The sequence below is a fragment of the Galeopterus variegatus genome, unplaced genomic scaffold (genome assembly GCF_000696425.1).
Source record: "Galeopterus variegatus unplaced genomic scaffold, G_variegatus-3.0.2 Scaffold108, whole genome shotgun sequence".
NCBI classification, from domain to species: domain Eukaryota; kingdom Metazoa; phylum Chordata; class Mammalia; order Dermoptera; family Cynocephalidae; genus Galeopterus; species Galeopterus variegatus.
The window spans coordinates 310,762-332,316 of NW_007726219.1; the positions used below are offsets into that span (position 1 = coordinate 310,762).

The 21,555-nt window shown below is 49.8% G+C and overlaps 1 protein-coding gene across 1 annotated transcript in view; it reads left to right on the forward strand.

Moving 5' to 3' along the window:
• Positions 1–1,221, forward strand: part of HES6 (hes family bHLH transcription factor 6) — a 2,209-nt gene extending 988 nt beyond the window's left edge. The window contains exon 2 of the mRNA XM_008586050.1: positions 209–1,221. Within this exon, the coding sequence (XP_008584272.1) occupies positions 209–662 (454 nt within the window). The 3' untranslated portion in view covers positions 663–1,221. The remainder of the gene's footprint in view (positions 1–208) is intronic.
• Positions 1,222–21,555: the final 20,334 nt, after the last annotated feature.

A 21,555-nucleotide genomic window follows, 5' to 3' on the forward strand; every position in this document is an offset into this window, starting at 1 on the left:
GGGGGCGCGGGCCGCGGGCGCCTGACATCCGGGCTCGGGGCGCGTTCGCCCAGCCCGCCTCTCCCCCGAGCTCAGGACTTCCCCCCGGCGTCCCTGTCCTGTCGACGGCTCCCCTAGGAGCAGGGCGCGCCCCGCGTTTCCTGGGTGAGCCCCGTCCCCGCGGGCCGGCCAGGCCCACGGCAGTCTCCTCCGCTCACGGGGTCTGAAGCGGCTCTCTCCCTCCCACTCCGGGCGCAGAGCGCGAGCAGCTGCACGCTGAAGCAAGCGAGCGCTTCGCTGCCGGCTACATCCAGTGCATGCACGAGGTGCACACGTTCGTGTCCACGTGCCAGGCCATCGACGCCACCGTCGCTGCAGAGCTCTTGAACCACCTTCTCGAATCCATGCCACTGCGGGAGGGCAGCAGCTTCCGGGATCTGCTGGGGGATGCCCTGGCCGGGCCGCCTGGAGCCCCCGGGCGAAATAGCTGGCCCACGGGAGGGGCTCCGGGGTCCCCTCTGCCCAGCCCCCCAGGTCCTGGGGACGATCTGTGCTCTGACCTGGAGGAGGCTCCTGAGGCCGAACTGAGTCGGGCGCCTGCTGAGGGGCCAGACTTGGTGCCGGCGGCCCTGGGCAGCCTGACTACGGCCCGAATAGTTCAGAGTGTGTGGAGGCCTTGGTGACCAGTACCAGCCAGGGACCTACGGTGGTGGGCCCAGCCTTCCCATGCTCTACTCCCTCCTCCCTGGGGTTCAGATGTAGTGGGGTAGGGCTCTGGTGGTCTCCCAGGTCTGCTCTCACTCGTCCTTCAATGGGTGGCTTGCAGGGCAGCCCCTGATGAGCAGCCCAGTCAAGCCCCTAGCCCTGTCTCAAGTAACTTTTATGGACCCTACTGCTCTGGGGTGGGTGGAGGGAGGGAGCTACAGGCAGGAGAAAGTGCTGTAGAGCTACCAGAGCTCTGCCAGGTTCTCCTTCCCAGCCTTGTCAGACTCTGTGAGTCACACAGAGGTGACTTGAGTGGTGCTGAGCTGCTTCTTGGTGCTGGGCACTAGTGTCCCAGGTAGGGTCACTCAGACCCTGGCCGCCCTGGTTTCAACAGAAGTTTGAATGCGCTGCTTCAGCCAAGAGACTAGGGGGAGGCAGGTGCATTTTGCTGTACTGCCGGGAGCTGCCGGAAAGAAGGGAGGAGGCTCTCTGTACATCCTGGGTGTAGCACGCTTGAATTTGTGTATTCGGTTGCCATCAAATAAAGAATTTTGGAGTTAGATATCCTTGAAGTGTTACTGAATGATGTGTCATTAATGTGTCAGATGTGTAAGTGCTAAACTGGGCACATTTTTCTTGCATCTGACACTGGTGAATGTCTTTTATAATCTCTCACCCTCTGTCAGCACAGTGAGCAGTGTGATGGTGGTGTGGACACACAGCCCGTGGCTGGTCTCTGCAGTGGCCAGTGCTTCTGCCTCCCTGTTGCTGGGCAGGTCCTGAGAACTGCGTGCGTCCCAGAGAGGGATTCCATTGGCAGGGGGTTTGTCTCCAGGGTAACTAAGTGATAGGGAAATGGCCTGTCCCTGTACCACTCTTGTTCTTGAGCTTCCAGAGATAATAAAACCAATGCCTAATTGCTAGATTCTCTTGGAAGTGTCTTTTAAAGACCTGTTTTAGGATCTCTGAGCACGATGCACATGTCAGTCTGTTAGGTTGGCACTTTTCTTGACTGAAGAAGGAGACTCCCCCAGTGCTACCAACTTTAGAGACGAGAGATCCACCAGTTCATGGCTTGAAGTGAAAGTGCCATGGCCCCAGGTAGCTTGGACCTGAGGTCAAATTGGGCCCAGGAGGTCACAGCCCTCAGGGACAGGGGTGACAGGGTGGGCAGCTTAGGTGTAGGAGCCTGCCCCTCAGGCTGGGCCAGGCCTGCAGGTAGCATGCTGGTCAGTTGGCAGTAATCACTGCTACAGTTAGCCCAGCCCCCTCCTCCTGCTCCAGTATCCCAAAGCAGTTTGTTCTCACTTTGGGTTGGCAGTGCCCAGGCTGGGAAGTACGTGTGACAATTTAGGATGGACATCTGGGTCTCCTCTGGTTCTGTGCCTTTGCCTTAAGAACATCTTTCCCAACAGCCCCTTTACAAAAGTCCCCAAGCAGATCCTGGCCACCAGGGGTGTTTCAGAGTTTGGGGTGCACCTTGGCTCCCCTGGGATTCAATCATAGACTTCAGCTGCTGGACTATAATCAGATGCAGATTAATTTTAGCAACTGGGGTTGAGCTCTTGGGGACAGTGGGGAGGCAGGTACAAAAGAAATGGCTGAAGAAATGGAAAAGTATTCCTAAGATTATTTTAATTACCACATACAGACCAACTTAGAGTGTGTCCACAGGGACACTGATGGATAACAGGCCCTCCTGTAAGCCCCCCATCCTGTGTGGCTCCCAATAGCACCAGGAGGCCACTTGTGTTAGTCTATTTTGTGTTGCTATAACAAATACCTGAGACTCGGTAATTTATAAAGAACAGAGGTTCATTTGGCTTATGATTGTGGGACAGCTGCATGTGGCATGGGCTTCAGGCTGCTTGTACTCATGGCGAAAAGCGACAGGCAGCCAGGTACAAGCAGATCACATGGTGAGGGAAGCAAGAGAGAGGAAGTGCCAGGGTCTTTTAAACAACCAGCTCAGGCCGGCCTGGTGGCACACTGCTACAGTGCGCTGCTTGGGAGCGCAATGGCGCTCCTGCCGAGGGTTCGGATCCCACATACAGACCGGTTCCTGCTCACTGGCTGAGCGAGGTGCGGGCGCGATGCCGAGGGTTGCGATCCCGTTGTCGGTCCCGGCCTGGTACGGGCGCGACACTGAGGGTTGCGATCGTTGCCGGACACGAAAAAAGACAAAAAGGAAAAAATAAATAAATAAATAAAATAAATAAAAAATAAACAACCAGCTCTAGCAGGAGGGAACTAATAGAGCGAGAACTCACTCATTACTCCCCCACCCAGGGAGAGCATTAATCCATTCATGAGGGATCTGCCCCCATGATTCAAACAGCTTCCAACACTGCCACATTGGGGATCAGATTTCCACATGAGTTTTGGTGGGGACAACACATCTTAACTCTGTCACCACCGCTATGAACTCTGATGCTATTTGGGGGCATCAGCCAGAGACTGCTTTGAAGGAACAACTCTTTCACACCCACTCTCATCACACCTTCCCAGAGGCCCTGGAAGGGGACAAGGGGGCCAAGGATGAAAGGTGCAGGAGGCTGACCTGGGGAAAACGTGTCACTGAGACCAGGGCCTGCCCAAGGTCAGAAGCCACTAGCTCAGAACTGTGGCCCTGTGCCCCTCCAACCTACGAGTCAGCTTCACTGTAATCCTCAAGAGCACCCTCTTTTCTTTCTCAGAAGTGTGAGTGGCTCCCAGAGCAGCAACCGCTGTCAGCCTTGTCAGGGCGGGTGCTGCTGCTGCCTGTGTCGCAGCCAGGGACCACCAGCTTCTGACTCTTCCAGACGACTCTTTCGTACCACTTCCTCTCTCTGCAGTCCCCTAGGCTCCCTCACGGGCCTCGCTCTAAGTATTCTGTGGCCTTGCTTCATCCTTACTTGAGAATTGTCTCCTTCCCACCCCAAAACCTTGGCTCATCATATTAGTTTTCTGTGGCTGCCACAACAAATGACCACAAACTTGGTGGCTGAAAACGACGCATGCTTATTATCATGCAATTCCACAGGCTAGAAGTCTCACACAGGATTCACTGGGCTAAAACCAAGGTGCCCGCAGGCAAGGCTGTATGCCTTTCTGGAAACCTGAGGGTGATCCATGTCTTTTCCTTTGCAGTCTTCAGAGGCCATCCACATTCCTCGGCTAATGGCCCCTTCCTCCATCCTTAGAGCCAGAGACATGTTGCATCTCTCTGACTCTTCTTCCATCGTCACGTCGCCTTCTGACTCTCCTGCCGCCTTCTTCCTTCTACTTTTAAGGACCCTTGCAATTACATTGGGCCCACCTCGATAACCCAGGATCATCTCCCTATCTCAAGGTCTTTAAATTAATCCGTAATCACATTTGCAAAGTCTCTTTTGCCACATAAAATAACACATTCACAGGTCCTGGGAATTAGGGTGTGGACATGGGGGGAGGGGTGGTTATTGTTCTGCCTATCACACCCACCTGCACCTTGGCCCAGGCATTCTGCCTTCCATCGTATTGCAGCGTGGTGCCAGCTTCCCACATGAGCACTGGGTTCCCTCCCCTCCACCCAACTCTGCTCTCTCCACTGCATCATTAATTTCTCCTCCCTTCTGGATCATTCTCGTCAACCTACAAACAAGCCGTAATACCTCCATCAGGAAAAAAGGGAGATAACCCTTCCTGAACCCGATGTGCCTTGTTAGTCTCTGCCTCAGTTCTCTGCTCTAAAGCAAAATGCCTTGAAAGCACCATCTGCACTCACTGTGTACAATCAGGCTATTGTCTCCACCTCTTCACTAAACCTGTCCTGTCAAGATCTCCAGTGACATCCATGTTTCCCAGTCTAGTGGTCATATCTTCAGTTTCAATCTAATCTCTCTGGGCTGTCACTCTCTCCACCTGGAAACTCTTCTTTCAGCCTCCAGTGCACCACATTCCCGGACTGTCCTTTCTCACTGGACATCCTCAGTCTCTTTTACTCCATGCTCTCCTCTGCCAACCTCTAAATGTGGCCACGTGGCCCCAGGGCTCTGTCCTCAGCCCTTTCCTGTTACCCCCCCACCCAGTAACCCCATCTGGTCCATCCTGAGCCCTCGACTCCAAGCCTCTCTCCAGCCTGCTCGCCCCCCATATCCTCCTGTCTACTCAGTGATCCCAATGAAATGTCAGACGGGCATCGCAAATTTACCACCGCGAAGCAACTGATTCTTACCCCAAACGCACTGTCACTTCCCCAGGCGTCGCCGCTTCCTGACAACCCATTGATTAGGCAAAAAACCTAAGGTCACTCCCGACTTCCTTTTCCTGTCATCCCACTGCCGATCAGTCAAGCCCATGAGCCCTACTTCTAAATCTTTGTCTGTCGTCGTCTTCGCCACCGGCCGAGTCCCAGGTGCCCTCAGTTGTAAGCTGTCCTCCGCAGCAGGCCTCCGACCCCCGCCCCAGCCCACTCCCGAGCCCTGACCGCGCCTTCGAGGCTCCGACAGCTCAGCGCGGCCGCCGGCTCCTCCTGCCCGCCCTCCCTACCCTCTGCTCTGGGCTCGGGACCCGGCAAGTGACCGTGCGCCCCGCCCTTGAGCCCTTGGGAGATGGCCCGGAGCCGCCTGCCTTGGGGAACCCCGAGGGATCTGGGCAGGCGGGAGCTAGAGCTCCGAGGACCCCGGAGTGCCCTGCGGGCAGCGCCCTGCGCTCGGAGACGCTCGCACACTCTGGGAAGCTCTCGGAGACGCTCGGAGACGCCCGGAGGTGCTCAGAGGCATCCGGAGACGCCTGGAGACGCTCGGAGACGCTCGGAGACGCTCGGAGACGCCCGGAGACGATCGGAGACGCCCGGAGGTGCTCAGAGGCATCCGGAGGCGCTCGGAGACGCCCGGAGGTGCTCAGAGGCATCCGGAGGCGCTCGGAGACGCCCGGAGACGCTCGGAGACTCTTGGCGACTCTCGGAGGCTTGGGGGACACCGACAGCGCTCGGACACTCTCCAACGAGCCCAAGCCTTGGCCACGCCCCTGCCCAGTCCGGAGCCGCGGAGCCTCCTGGGAGATGTAGTTCCGCCCCGATTTCGTTCTTGTTGAGGCAGCCACAGGCGGGTCAGGACTGCGACTCCCAGAGGCCTCTTCGGCCCGGAGGCCACGCCCCCCGTGGCCGCGAGCCGCGAGCCCGGCACCCAGCCGTGCGGGAGGTGCTCGCGCCGGCCGTTCAGCGTCCCTGGTGCCGAGGGAGGAGGAGGTGAAGTGTCGGGCGCCCCGCAGCTCGGGCCCTCCGCCGCTCCAGCCGCGCGTTCTACGCGTGAGGAAGCGAGGGCGAGAGCGGTGCCCCGGCCCGGGCGGTCGTCTGTGGGGGCTGCAGCCGGGGCCACCGGAGCGGGCCCGGTCCTGGAGATCCGGGTCGTGGGCCGCGGGTCCAGGCGGCCTGGGCTTCGGGGGCATTAAGGGAGCCCCAGGGTTTTCAGGTGCAGCCAAAGTCAGCGACTAAGATCGAGGAAAGAGGGGGTCGGAACGGAAGGAGGGAAAACTTAGATTTGCCGACCGTGCCGTGCCGGAGACCAAGCCTCGGCTCTGCGCAGCGTGCCCTGCATAAATGTGTGCTGAGCACCTGTTAAGTGCCGGGGGTATGGAGATGAGACTGACAAGACCCCCGCTGCCATGGAACCTGCATCTCTTAGGATCAGCAAGAACCCACAGAGAACCACAGGCCGACGCAGACTGCCCTGAGCTAGACCTTGGCATTCCTTGGTAAAGAGCAGGCAGGGAAGTTCAGGTCTTAGATTATTAATGTCACTACTTGGATTTACATGTACCTGGAAGGAGGAGGGACAAAGTGGTTCAGAGCCTTTTATCTCCTTGTGGAAGCTCCCAGGCTCCTTGTTCTTCCATCCTCATGGAAAGACGTTGGCTCCCCTCCTTGAAGACTGTGGACTCCAGCTATGCCTGTTCTTTCCCCAGTTGCCATGCTACCCACTGCCCTGCCAGTGGATGACGGTGGATGACGCTTGGGGTACCATCTTCCTCTCCCTTGCAGATCCTGCTCCATCTTAACCTTGAAAAATCTTGAATGCGCCCTTAGACATCTAAGACAGTAACCATACCATGGACCTTGCCATCCTTCACAGTTGAACGAGCTCCAAACCTTAGGATCCAACCTTCCGTCTTGTCCACTCTATCCTAGGAAACCTGCTCTCACACCCCATTGAGGTCTCCTCGTTATTGTCCTACCATTTCCTTCACAGTCAAGTTTCTTGAAAATAGTCTTCATTCTCATTTTCTCACCTCCTGCTTGCCCTACACAAAATTTCAGTATGGCCACGTTTCCCTCTATTCTACTGAAAACTTCTGGCAAAGTCTACAGTGAACCCCTAGTTGCCAAGTCTACTCTTCACTTCTCATCTTACCTAAACGTTGTGGCATTTGACACTGTCAGCAACCTCAGGCTTCTTAAAACACTGTTCTCTTTAGTTTTCTTGCTTCCTCTTGAAGCATTCCTTCTCAGGTTCTAGGGGAGGCTATTCTCCTGAGCCAGATATTAAATTATTGTCCCCTTAAATATTGTCGTGTCCACATTTCTTTCCTTGGCCCTCTTCTTATGTCTGGGCTATAATCTGTATGATCTCCATGACTTCACCTACTGTGTCACTCCAAAAACTGCTTCCATCCCTGTGTTCTCTGGAGCTCTGGTTGAGTTTATCCAAATGCCCTGCTTGTCATCTCTAAGGTACCTCACGGATTCCTCACATTCAATAAGTTCAAACCTGAACTTAGCTTTCTTGCAAAATCTGTGCCTCCTTCCATGTTCTGGATCCCTGAAATCAACATGGCCGTCCCCAATCACTCAGGCCGGAAACCTGACATTCCACGGAGATGCCCCCGGATATGCCCCCGGATACCTCCCTCAGTGCCACTATGCAAGTATAGCATCCAGGAACTGTCAACTCTACCTCCTTAATAGATTGTGCAAGTGAGTGAGATTTCATCTTGTATCTTGACCCTTTCCCTTTGTCTCTGCTGCTGCTTTCTTGGGTCAGGTTCTTCTCTCACTGGAGGATGGCACTGGTCATTAAGAGGAAGCCCCACGTGGAGTATCACCTCTTGCCCTTCAGTCCTTCAGAAGCCCAACACTGCAGAGTCCTAAGCTATGACAGACCCAGTACTCCCGTGGGTCAACTCAGAGCTTCTCTGCTTTGCCTCCAAGCCTCTCTCCCCAGCTTTCGTTCCCGCCCTCTTGCCTGATTTTTGTTTTACTGCATTGCCAACCCACTGCTCTGCTCTGTTTGCCTTCGCAGTTGGCTCAGATTTCACCCTCTGAAGTCTTCCCTGGTCACGCCTGGTTTTATGCAGTTTCCAAGGTTTCTTTTATTTCCTTAATGGCATGTTTCAGATAACATTTGTCTATTCATTCCACAATTATTTATTGGATGCCGTTTCTCTGTCAGGCATTATTCTAGTTGCTGGAGATAAACAGAATTTTTCTCAAGCTTATACTGTAATGGGGGGAAGCAGACAATAAATATATAATATGGTAGGCAGAGTTTACATGCTAAGAAGAAAAGTAAATTAAGTAAAGGGTAGAGGGAGGGATGGTGTGGAAGCAAGGTGCAGTTTCACTTAAGCTGATCAGAGAAGGCCTCTTAAACAGCATTACTTGAGCAGAGAAGTGAGTAACGTGCGGGAATGAGCCCAGCAGCTACCCTGGAAAAGAATGTTCTGAGTAGAGTGAGTAGCAGGTACAAAGGGCTTGAAGAACTATGCTGGGCCTGTTCAAGGGACTGTGAGGCTGGGCATAGTCTTTTTTTAAAAAAATACTTGTTTTTCTTGTCTTTTTTTAAATTATTTTTTAAAAATTGAGTATCGCCCTCCAATTCAGGATCTTCCGGCCTGATGCACTGCGTGCAGTAGCCAAAGCACCTGAAGCGCGAGCAGAGGCATCTGGGACAGAGAGGAAGCACCTGAGGCAGGAGGGGAGGCACCTGAAGCACCTTCTCAACAGCCTTGGCCGCTCTTCCTGACCCCTCACTAAGGCATCCTGTAGGAGGCTGGGGGGCCATCGGATCCGTGGTTGACCGAAATCATCACATCAAGTTCGACCCCAGCGCGATGTTTGAGGGCCCAGTGGGTGTGCGCGCGGCTGGGTTGGGGGCAGGAGTCTGCAGGAAGGCAGTGCGCCCGGGCCGGCGGGGGGGCTGCGGCTCCGGTGGGCTGGAGGTCTTTTTTCAACAATACCAGCAATAACATTTATTGGACACTTACCAGGTGCCAGGGGACCGACTATCAGTAAAGCGCTCTGTACACATCTGTTCTTTAAACGTCATAATAACTCCTAAGGTAGGTATTGCAATTGTTCATTTCATAGGTGAGTAAACCAAGGCTCCCATAGGCTAAGTAGCCTTTTTTAAAACTAGGTTTTTATTACAAAAGCAATACATACTCCCAGAAAAAGTCAAGTGTTCCAGAAGGCACACAGTGAAAAGGACGTCTTCCTGCCCTCCGCCTACTCCATGCCTTCACCTGTCTATCAAGGAGTTGCCAGGATTGACTATTTCTTGGATGTCCTTTTTTGATGCTTTCTGTGCACTTGCAAGCATATATTTCTAGGATAAGCGTCTTTCTTTTTTTACACCAGTGGGACCATTTCGTACATGCCATTCTCTGACTTTTTTTTTTTTTTTTTTTCCTTTTTGAGACCGGCCGCACCGCGCTCAGCCAGTGAGCGCTGTGAGCGAACCGGTCATCCCTATATAGGATCCGAACCCACGGCAGGAGCGCTGCTGCGCTCCCAGCGCCACACTCTCCCAAGTGCGCCACGGGCTCGGCCCAGACTTTTTAAACCTAACAATGGAATCATTTATTCAACAGCATAGACTTAGCACCTGCAATGTGCCAAGTACAGCCTAGGCACTGGGACACAGTGGGAGGAAGAGAAAGCCCCTCACACATGGCACTTGCCTGGCACACCTTCCATGTTGGTACATGCAGATCCTCGTCATTCACTTTAAACCCTCCCCCCCGGGTATCTCACTGTACAGGTGTCTCGCCCATCACACAGAAGGAGATTTCCAAGGTTTTGCCAAGATCAGTACAAAGTGAACATCCTTGTGTACTTTGCAACTATGCAATATAAGTTTCTAGAATTAGAATGACTGGACACATAGTATGTCACTGAAAATTGTGTAAGTATTGTCAGATTGCTACACTAAAAAATTGTATCACCTTAGGGTGTTCCACCAGGGCCTGTGAGGGCTGCAGTTTTCCACATCCTCATTAGAAGCAGCATTCCTGCTTCACTGATTGACTGTCAGTAAAACTTTTTTAAAAACAAGGAAGGATCCTGAATTTTGGGAGTCCTTTTGGCATCTTGAGATAATTACATGTTTTCTTATTTTTGTCCTTTGACCTAGCAATGTGGGGGTATTTTGTGATTGGATTCACCAATCTTGAGCCATGCTTGTATTTTTCTAATGAACCCTAATGGTCATGGTGGGGTCAAGGTCCTGCCAAATTTAGTTTGTGTATAATTTTGTGTGGGACTTTTAAAAAATAGACTTTTTAGGGCCGGCCCCGTGGCTCACTTGGGAGAGCGTGGTGCTGACAACACCAAGTCAAGGGTTGAGATCCCCTGACCAGTCATCTTTATATATATTAAAAAAAAAAAAAAAAGTAGTTTTAGGCTCCCAGCAAAATTGAGCAGAAGGTGCAGACATTTCCCCATACTCTGCTCCCCACATGCACAGCCTCCCCTGTTATCAACATCCCCCCCCAGAGCAGTAAATTTCACTGGTGTAGCAGTCACAACTGGTGAACCTGCATTGACAATGTCAGTACCATCCAGAATGCATAGTTTACATTAGGGTTCGCTTTTGGTGTTGTACATTCTGTGGGTTTGGACAAATGCATAATGACATGTATCCATCATGATACTATAGTATAACGGAGTATTTTCACTGCCCTAAAAATCCTCTGTGCTCTGCTTATTTATCCTTCCCTCTCCCCAGCTCCTGGCAACCACTGATCTTTTTATTGTCTCTACAGTATTGTCTTTTCCAAAATGTTGTGTAGGATTTTTGCACCAAAATTTCTAAGAGCTGTTGCTCTGTGGTTTTCTTTTGCATGCTGTCCTTTGGTTTGGTGTCAGTGTTTTGCTGCCTTTATGAAAAGACTGGAAGCCTTGCTTTTATTCCTCTGTGTTCAGCACAGCTTAAGGACTGTGGATGATCAAGTCCTTCACGTTCTGAACAAGTCCACCTTGACGTCATCTGGGCCTAGTGCTCTGTCTTGCTCTGAACGGGCTAGGTGGGCTTTTTTGTTTGTTTTTTGTCTTTTGATCCATGAATAAGCTATTTCTTTTTTTTCTTTTTAATTTTTATTGAATCAAAATTGATTATACATATTTTGGGGGTTCAATGTTGAGATATGTTGATCAAATCAATATTGCTAGCATGTATAGTTACAGATTGTAATTATTCTTTATGCCCCTTGTCCAATGCCTCCCCATCCCCCTTTCCATCTCCCCTCCCCCTCTAATGACCCTAGATTTCTTCTCTACCTCTGTAAGAATAATGGTTACTCTGTTGATTTGCTGCCCAAATGATCTGTCCAATGCTGAGAGGCGTGATCAGGTCCCCCAATACTATCATAGAGCAGATGTCTCTTCCGTCACTAGGAACTGGGCTCTGTGGAGATAGACATTCTCCTCCTTTCTTTATCTCTGCTGGTGACACTCCTTGTGTCAACGTACTCCAGTGGCTGGTGGACCATCTGCATAGTGGTTGTGGCATCTAGCCACCTTCACGGCAGCCATGGCTATTGCGGTGGCTGTGGTGGGCCACCCACATGGGGGACATGTTTTTGGCTTGCTCCATGGTGCTGGCAGTGTGCCTGGTTGTGGAGAGTGTCCGATCCCCAGTTCCATGCCCTGGGTCCCCGAGTGGGTCCCGAGGTGCTGGCACGGTGTGCCTGGTTGTGGGAGGGGGGGGGTCCAGTCCACAGCTCCTTACCCTGGGTCCCTAGGCAGGCCCTGAGGCGCTGGTGCAGTGTGCCTGGTTGCAGGAGGGGGTTTCGGTCCCCTTGTCCATGCCTTGGGTCCATGGCAGGCCCCAAGACACTGGTGCGGTGTGCCTGGTGGTAAAAGGGGGATCTGGTCCCCTTCTCCATGCCCCAGAATAAGCTATTTCTGTTTCTTCTCTATTCTTTCCTCTTCTCTTTTCTCTCTCCTTTTTCTCTCCCTCCCTCTTTATCTCTTAAAACTTTGTCTCTCCATCTGAATAATGGGGATTGCAATAGCACCTACTTTGTTTTGAAGATTAAATGAAATCATTTGTGGAAAGCCCCTGTCCTGCCCTCCCCTGCTCTCCCATGCTTTCCCTCCCCCTCGCCTCTGTCTTCCTCTCCGTCTCCCTCTGTCTCCTTCATTCTCTCTTCCCCCTTTTTGTCTCTTCCTCCACCCCGCCTTCTTTTTCCCTACCTCTGTCCCCTGCTCCTGCCTTTCCTTTGTCTTTCTCTTGACTTCCTCTGCCTCCCTGGAGAGCAGTGGCTGCTTCCTGCCCCCTCAGGCAGTGGGTGTGGAGGGAGTGAAAGTCCAAAGGCTCCAGGGGACTTCTTCCCCCTGATTTTCCCGCTGCGGGGCTGGAGCTGCTTCCCTGGGCAGCCCTCGGCGGCTACCATCCTCTCCCCGCCGAAAGAGACCTGCAAGAGCCCTACGGTGGGGATGGCCAGGGAAGCGTGCTCAGCGTTGCTGGGGTGAGTGCTCTGGGCTAGCAGGCTGCCCATGGAGAAGGCTGCAGGGCAGGAGAGCTGGATGCTGTTCCGTGCTCCGCTCCTCTTCCAGCTCCCACGGACGGCCCCTGCTGCCCTTGACTCTGGGGGTGGAAAATGAGGCCACCTAGCTCCATAGCTGGGGACCACTCCCGGGCAGGGCTCTTTAATGGGACTTCAGACTTTGTTAATGGACCACAGGCTTGTTTGGGGATGCTGCGACAAAGTCAGGAGGGAGAACTACCATTTCACATATGAGCTGGCACATGGGATGGAGTATATATAATAGCTACGGGGCAGGACATGAGCCCAGACTCTAGTTTTCTAGCTGAGAATCTGGTGAGGACCCCCAAGCCCTGAGATTCCCAGAGGGGACTGGCTGCCAGCTGGTTTCTGGTTTCATCCAGAAACCCCTGCAGGTCCTGCAGGCACCAGGCTCTTGCTTTTTGTCCTCTGGCTTTGCCTCAACTTATGACCCAGTCTGCACCAAGGCTCTGAGTCCCTGGACTTCCCCAGGAGGCTTGGCTGTCCCTCTGTGCCCTACAAGTGCAGGCAGGGTGTGGGACACCTCTGGGCCCTGAACAGGCTCTGTGGCACAGGCAGGGTCGGGGGAAGAGGAGGGAGGATGCACACCCTACTTCAGAGAAGCTGAGGATAAATCCCCGGGGGCAGCCCGTAACCAGGAAGAGTTTCAGCAGGAAATTTCACCAACTCCTGGAGGAGCTGCTGTCTCTGCCTTAAGGAGAATGTAATTTCAACTTTCAGAGGGGCAGACGTTTCCTGCTCATTAGTGTATAAGAGACAAGACTATGAGAGAAGAACGATCAATAGGGGGTGGGAGTTGAGAAAAAAGTGAGATGACCTCTGCAGGCAGGCTCCTGAAGGAAGGCTTCCTGGAGGAGGTGGCATAGGAGCCCTGCAAGATAGGTCGAGGGTGAGGGTGACAGAGGAGGGGGCCCATGTTTCAGACCCCAGAGTTCATTTTGACTTGGGAATTTCCAGCGGGAATCTCTGATCCCTGATATCAAGTGTTTCAGCCCACCAAACATGGAAGGAAAAGCAGGAGGAGGGTAGGACAGGGCAGGAGTAAAGCACTGGGGCCTTCTCCTTGGAGGCAATTTGACTGTGTGTGGGGGATCGCCCTGGAGGGTGTGCTGCCTTCTGTGGCTTCACCACGCTCCCCTTCTCTTCCCTTCTTTCCCGTTGGATACAGAGCCTGGGCACGCTGGATCCCACTCCTCAGTGGCTTCCTGGGCAGCAGCTTCCTGGCAGTTCGGACTGGAAGGCTCATCAGACTCCATACGGTCCAGCCACATGCCCTGCCCTCCCTGAGCTCAGGCTGGGGTGGGGGGGACAGAGCCACAGCAGGGACGAGGGCTGGTCCTGGGATGCCTACAAGGTGGGCAGCAGGCCCGGGCTAGCGGGATCTGACGACTCCAGACTCCTAATCCTGTAGAAGAAAAAGAAGGAAAATAGATAACAAAGTTATCTATTGCTGTGTAACAAGTTACCCCACAACCTAGCAGCTGAAAACAAACATTATCTCACAGTTTCTGTGGGCCAGGAATCCAGGCACAGCTTAGTTGGGTGCCTCTGCCTCAAGGTGTCTTAGAAGGCTGCAGTCAGGGTGTCCGCCGGGACCGTGGTGGCCTGGGAAGGATCACTGAGAGCAGATCTGCTTCTGAGTTTGCTCAAGTGGCTGTTGGCAGGATTCAGTTCTTCCTGAGCTATTTAATTGAGCGCCTCGTTCTTTTCTGCTTTTTGGCTGGAGGCCTCACTCAGTTATTTGCCACAGGGGCCTGTCCTGGTGGCTTCCATGTGATTGAGCGAGTACAGGAGGGTGACCCGGATGGAAGATGGCCTCCTGCAACTTGATTTCAGAAGGGACATTATCAAGCTCTTTTACTTTCCCCTAATCCTGCACTGACTGGGCCAATTGTCGAAGTAGGGCTGGGTCTGGAGCTCACAGACCCCCCAAGCCCATTCACAGACTGGGTTACAAACCCTTCACATGCCAGGCTGGGTCCCTAGACCCCTCACATGCCAGGATGGGTCCCCAGACCCCTTACCTGCAGGTCTGTGAGCTAGGTAACCAGCCAAAAGGTCCTTGGAGCCATAGGTTCGAGAGCATGGCTGCACAGGTGGATGCCCAAGGCAGACGCCAGCCAAGGTTGTGGCACAGTGCATGCGCACTAACTCCGCCCACACAATTTGTTTACCAAGAATGTGCAGCACCACCCCCAAGGTGAGGGAGCCTGACCAAACTATTCTATCTTCCCAACAGACGTCCTGTCACTCTTTGCTATATTCTGTTTGTGTGGGTTCAGCCCACATTCCAGGGGAGGGGATTACACAGGGTGTACAGGCCAGGAACCAGGGACGTTGGGGGCCACACAGGGGCCGCCCACCACACCCCACCGTGCCGCTGTCTGTGTCTGTGCTTTTCCCACTGGGCCCTGGGCCTCCAGGAGTGGGTCTCACTGGAGACTGTGATACTGAGATACTGTGAAACTCTGTTCAATGCGTTCTTACTCTGGTATTTGACAGTGGTTTTAAAAATGGAAACCTGAGTTGTCACGTCATGAGATAGAGGTACCCAGAGTTATATGCTGCAATAACAAGGGACACGCTTGTTCAGAAAGCATTCTGTCCCCATCTTTCCCTGTTTAAACCTTTCCAAGGCATCTGATTACTTCCCTTTTCCTGAGTGACATAGAGCATCTTTTCTTAAGCTTATGAGTTATTTGTATTTTCCTCAGAGCTACATTGAGCCCCCCAATCTGTACTTCCCGAGGTCCCTGATGGCATAGACTTGGGAGTGGAGGAACATTGGGGAAAATCTGAGAGAGGGAGCAGGGGATGAGCCCTGCCCTGGCGCCCCTGCACGTATCCACATAGGCCGCCAGACAAGGCTTGAACCACAGCTGAATCTAAGTCCTGGCAGAGTGCATCCCTGTCCCAAATTGTTGATTGCATGCTACTTAAAACTATTTCAGATGAAATTTCTGTAGGGCTTATGTTATCAGAATAATTCAAATAAGTGACTGCTTTGTATAATTCAGATGTGTTCATAGAAAAAATTCTTGAGTGAGAAATTGAAATTCTAAAGACAATTTTTCATATCTCCATTTCAAATGTGAGATTAGGGCACCTGTAATCTCCTTAATTTCAATATGATATGCACTTCTCCAAAAATTGACACTGTCATCTAGTAATTCATTTCCAATTTTTATACTTTTTAGTTTAAAATTCAGGCATTATATTGATTTTTTTTTTTTTTGAGACCGGCTGCACCGCGCTCAGCCAGTGAGTACACCAGCCATCCCTATATAGGATCCGAACCCGTGGCGGGAGCGCTGCTGCACTCCCAGCGCCGCACTCTCCTGAGTGCGCCACAGGCTCGGCCCTATATTGATATTTTTTGCTAAAATATAATACCCATAAAACAGTTTCAAAAGGACAGGCCTCTTAAGCATGCAACTTCATGTATAATTTTTTTTATAGTATAGCTTTATTAACTTTTCCATTTGGTTCAGAATGTCATCCCACACAGACTGCAAAAAAACTTGTAATCTATTTTCTTTTCTTTTCTTTTTTTTTTTCCTTTTTGTCTTTTTTACTGACTGGTAATGGGATCGCAACCCTTGGTGTTGCGCCCGTACCGCGCTCAGCCAGTGAGCGGGAACCGGTCTCCACATGGGATCCGAACCCTTGGCGGGAGCGCCACCGCGCTCCCAAGCAGCGCACTCTCCAGTGCGCCACCGGGCCAGCCCTGTAATCTATTTTCACCAATTAATGTCAGCAAAATGTGTTTTTTCTTATATATTTCAATATTTATAAATGTCTTTATATGTGAATGCTTGATTGCATTTTATCTTGATCCCCATGGGGTATCCATATGTGTTTTTAAAGTTTTTTTTGGTGGGGGGAGATGGCTGGCCAGTGTGGGGATCCGAACTCTTGACCAAAGTAGTCTTAAAAACAGACATAAGAATATCCCACCTGGTCATTTAATTCTCTCTCTCTCTCTCTCTCTCTCACACACACACACACACACTCAAATATACAGTGCTAAAAAGTTTATAAAATTTGACTTCAGAGAAGTGGTGTTTTTGTGTATTAAGATTAGCAGCTGACAAAGGCACGAATTTGGCGTAATCATTTTTGGGGGAAACAGTGGCTTATACACCCTTATATAACCTGCCGTATTTGCTCTCTTATATCTCTGGCCACAAAGCCAGAAGGCATTTTTTTTTTTTAAAGATGACCGGTAAGGGGATCTTAACCCTTGACTTGGTGTTGTCAGCCCCAGGCTCAGCCAGTGAGCGAACCGGCCATCCCTATGTGGGATCCGAGCCCGTGTCCTTGGCTTATCAGCACCGCACTCTCCCGAGTGAGCCACGGGCCGGTCCCAGAAGCCATGTTTTACGTCAATATCTTTTCCCAACCTCTAATTTCATAAGCTAGACCTTCCAGTTTTTTCTTTCATTTTAATAAAGTCAAGATAACTTCCTTTATTGGTTATTCTTAATGTGAGCATACCTCATAGGCTGACACGCTTGTTACAATGGGCTACATCTGGTATACAATCAAAAAGTAAAGAAAAGTATTGCTTCTTTTATTCTCGATTTATTTCAGATTTAATATGATTTTCTAGTAGCATTATACATTTATTTTGAATTTTATTAGACAAATAAGACATATCCCTTTTTTTAATGATTAGCTGCAAATTCAGCTAAAGTTAGAAATATGCTACTATTTGGACTTCCAATAATTTCTTGTGATTCTATAAGATGTAACTTATTTTTTGCTCAAAGTGTTTAACATCTAAAATTTCTCAAGGGCCGGCCTGTGGCTCACTTGGGAGAGTGTGGTGCTGATAACACCAAGGCCACAGGTTCAGATTCCATATAGGGATGGCCAATTCGCTAACTTGGGAGAGCGTGGTGCTGACAACACCAAGTCAAGGGTTAAGATCCCCTTACTGGTCATCTTTTAAAAAATAAAAATAATAAAATAAAATAAAATCACTCAAAATAGTCTACTCTTGTTTTTCTGATTTTATCATATTCTGCAAAGCATCATTTATTAAATTGTCAGTTTGAATATTTTTTAAAGACGCTTGCATTTTAGAAAAGCATCAACAGATGAAATTTTTATGGTCACAAATTCTGTTTAAATTTTTCCAGTCTTTCAAACCTTTCTTTGAGTTCCAAGAATTTGATTTGGTGTATTATTGCAGAAAAAGTACGCATGAAAAATAAAGATAATTCTTTCGAGTAAATGAGTCAATCACAATTCACTTTGCCATTAGAATACTTAAAAAAAAAAACTCTTTAGAAAATCTTTGTCCATCATGTGAAATAGATTCACTAATATCTACATCTTGCCCTTCATCAGGTTTGTATTCTATTAAAATAATTTTTTTTTGTCCTTTTTGAGACTGGCCGCACCACGCTCAGCCAGTGAGCACTGTGAGTGCACCGGTCATCCCTATATAGGATCCGAACCCGTGGCAGGAGCGCTGCTGCGCTCCCAGCGCCGCACTGTCCCAAGTGCGCCACGGGCTTGGCCCTAAAATAATTTTTATTTTATTACAAAGTAATAAATGGAGAATTATTAAAATTTATTTCAAATGGCATCTTTTTACTTTCTTTTTTTTTTTTTTTCCTTTTTGTCTTTTTTCGTGTCCGGCAACGGATTGCAACCCTCAGTGTCGTGCCCGTACCGGACCGGGACCGGCAACGCGATCGCAACCCTCGGTGCTGCGCCCGCACCTCGCTCAGCCAGTGAGCGGGAACCGGTCTGTATGTGGGATCCGAACCCTCGGCGGGAGCGCTGCCACGCTCCCAAGCGGCGCACTATAGCAGTGCGCCACTGGGCCGGCCCCTTTTTACTTTCTTGCTCACTCATGTCCACTACTTTCTGAAATTTCTAATATTTTTCTTTCTCCATTTTTTTGAAGAGATTTTAGTTCACTCGGAATTCCATGGTAATTCTGTTCTAAGACTGTCAGTGTTGAGGGTCCCAGTCACTTTCAATAGCTGGAATACTGTTTTTTCTAGCTGCTATGGTTTGAATGTATCCCCAAAGTTCATCCCCAATACAACAGTGTTGAGAGGTGGCACTTTTAAGAGGTGGTTGGGCCATGAGGGTCCTGCTCTCATGAATGGATCATTGTCATTGCAGGAGTGGGTTAGTTACCTCAGGAGTGGTGGTACCTCTAAATAAAGGCTTATTTTACAGCAGATAGAAGGAATGAACTGTAACTATTAACAACGTGGATGAATCTCACAAACAATGTTGAGTGAAAGAAGACAGATTCGAAAGAACACATACTATTCCATCTACCTAAAGTTCATATCCAGGCAAAACTCATATATGCCTTTTTTCTCTGCCCTTTACCCAAAATGAATCTGTCTCATTCTGACATCTTAAAATCACACCCCACCTTCAAAGCCCCAGGTAGAAGGGTCTGGGGTGCCCAGTCCAGGTCCCCTCGGATCCTTTTGACCATTCCTATGCATTCTGCCCACTTGCACGCACACATACATCCCATATTTTGCAAGGTTTTCCCACTCTGGCTAGCGGTATGTGAACTATTCCTGGCCTTGTGTGAACTTTGAGAATTATTATCTCTGTTCCTCTCCGATTATTTCCCTAAGCCATAGGTAGGTTTCTCACACTCAAGTGCTGATCACTTCTCATCTAAAGACTCAAGGGGAACCTTCTGCAGACCTATCAAGTGGGAATACTATTTCTTCACAGGTCTGTTGAAAGATTAAATCGAGTTAACATATTCAAAGCATCTAACTAGTGCCTCAGCCAAAACAGTGTTTCAATTTAAAATTTAGTGTTCTCAGTTGTGTGCCCCTTCATTAAAAGACGTTTCACAATAAAAATACCATAGCCAATTTATTTTGTGCAATGGGAGAGACTTTTTCTGACATATATTCATTTTTTCCCCAAAGTAGAGTTGCTATAAAATCCCTCTCCCGATTGTCATGGAAAAGAGAACAAATATTTGTCATTATTTTCATTTTTCATCCCTCTCGTGGAATACACAAAACAAGTGTATGACAGGTTGTTCAGGTATTGTTGCCATATACGTACCCCAAAAACACAGCAGTTTAAAGCATTCACTTGATTTTGCTGATATTTTGTGGGTCAGGAATTCCAGAAAGGCTGGGCTTGGCAGTTCTCACTTAAGATCCTTCATATGGTTGTAGTTGACACTTTCAACATTTTTCCTGGAAATCTCCTTAGCCAGATTCATCAGATCATTGGGTATATTTTCTATTTCCCATATTGTTGCAGGCAACAGTTTTTACTTTTTTTTTTTTAAAGATGACCGGTAAGGGGATCTCAACCCTTGACTTGGTGTTGTCAGCACCACACTCAGCCAGTGAGCAAACCGGCCATCCCTATATAGGATCCGAACCCGTGGCCTTGGTGTTATAAGCACTGCACTCTACCCAGTGTGCCACGGGCCGGCCTGCAGGCAACAGTTTTACTAAACTTTCCACGCTACAGAAGAATGATATTCTTTTCTCCATCTTCCAATAACATTTATTCTCAACAACAGCCTCAAGGCCCAGTAGGGTTCCAAAGTCCTTCCAGCTTTTGTCTGCTGCCAAGTCCCAAGGATAATACCTTATGCTTTGGGTTTTTGATGTCTCAGCACCACACTCTGGATACCAAATTCCTCTTCCAGTTATTGCTGTTGTGGAACAAATCACTCCCAAACGGAGCTGCTTAAAAAAATAAAAAACATGGGCCGGCCCGGTGGCGCACTGCGCTAGTGCGCCGCTTGGGAAGTGTGGCTGCGCTCCCGCCGAGGGTTCGGATCCCACATACAGACCGGTTCCCGCTCACTGGCTGAGCGAGTTACGGGGGCAACACCGAGGGTTGCGATCCCGTTGCCGGTCCCGGTCCGGTACGGGGGCGACACTGAGGGTTGCAATCCGTTGCCGGACACAGAAAAAGACAAATAAATAAATAAATAAATAAATAAATAAAATAAAAAATAAAAAACATTTAATTTTGCTTGTGGTTTTGTGGATCAGGAATTCATGAAAGGCTTAGCTGGGCAGTCCTTGCTTGTGGTCTCTTGGGAGGTTGTATTCAGTGCTGGTTGGAGCTGTGGTCATTTGAGGGTTCTACTGGGATGGATGTCCAAGATGACTCACTCTACATGGCGTGCAGTTAATGTTGGCTGTCAGCTGGGAGCTCAGGAGGAGTTGCTGAATACAGTGTCTACATGTAGTTTCTCCAGCATAGAAGTCTCAGGGTGGCTGGATATTCCATCTCCAGAGAACCAGGCAGACTCTGCATGTCCTCTCATGGCCCTGTCTTGCAAATCATATCACATCACATCTTCCATACCCTGTTGGTCAAAGCAGTCACAACGCACCCAGGTTCAAGGTGAGGTGACATAGACTTTACCTCTGGATGGGAGGAGTGTCAAGGACATGTTTTAGAAGAGCATATGGGGTGGGAGAGATCATTGCAGTGAACTTGGAAAAATTCCATCTGTCACATAGGCAGCCAATAATGCCCTGGTGTAACTAGTGACTTTTCAGGTAAAATTTGTTCCCTGTTTAAATTGATCGTTCTTTCAGTACATTTCCATAACTAATCTATCATTTTGTTTCTTCCTATCTGCCTTTTAAGATAAGGCCTCTGGCACAGAAGTCACGAGTTGTGACCTAAGGTGTTTTTGCAGGACTGTTGGAGTTAGCTTGGCCCAGTGCAAGTCAGGCTAAACTGGGTGATCCTGCAGACTTCTCTACTGAACCTCTATGAACGTCTGATTGTGAACTTTTCATATCAGAGGGTTGAAAACTCCACCTCCAGATCATGCTAATGCTGCCATTTTTCTGAACACAGAGGCATGCAGGCAGCTTGTGCTTGTGCAGATTGTGGAAGAACTTCTTTAGACCCTTTAATCAATCACAATCCCCATGCCTTGCACCACCTCTAACTACTTCCCCATAAATACACCTTCTTCTTGCTGTGGACAAGATGTATTTGAGATATAAATGTCCTGTCTTCTCACTTGGCCACCTTGAGATAAACCTTTTCCCTGCTGCAAAGACAAGTATTTCAGTGTTTGGCTTCCTGTTGTGCAAGGACAAACGAACTCCA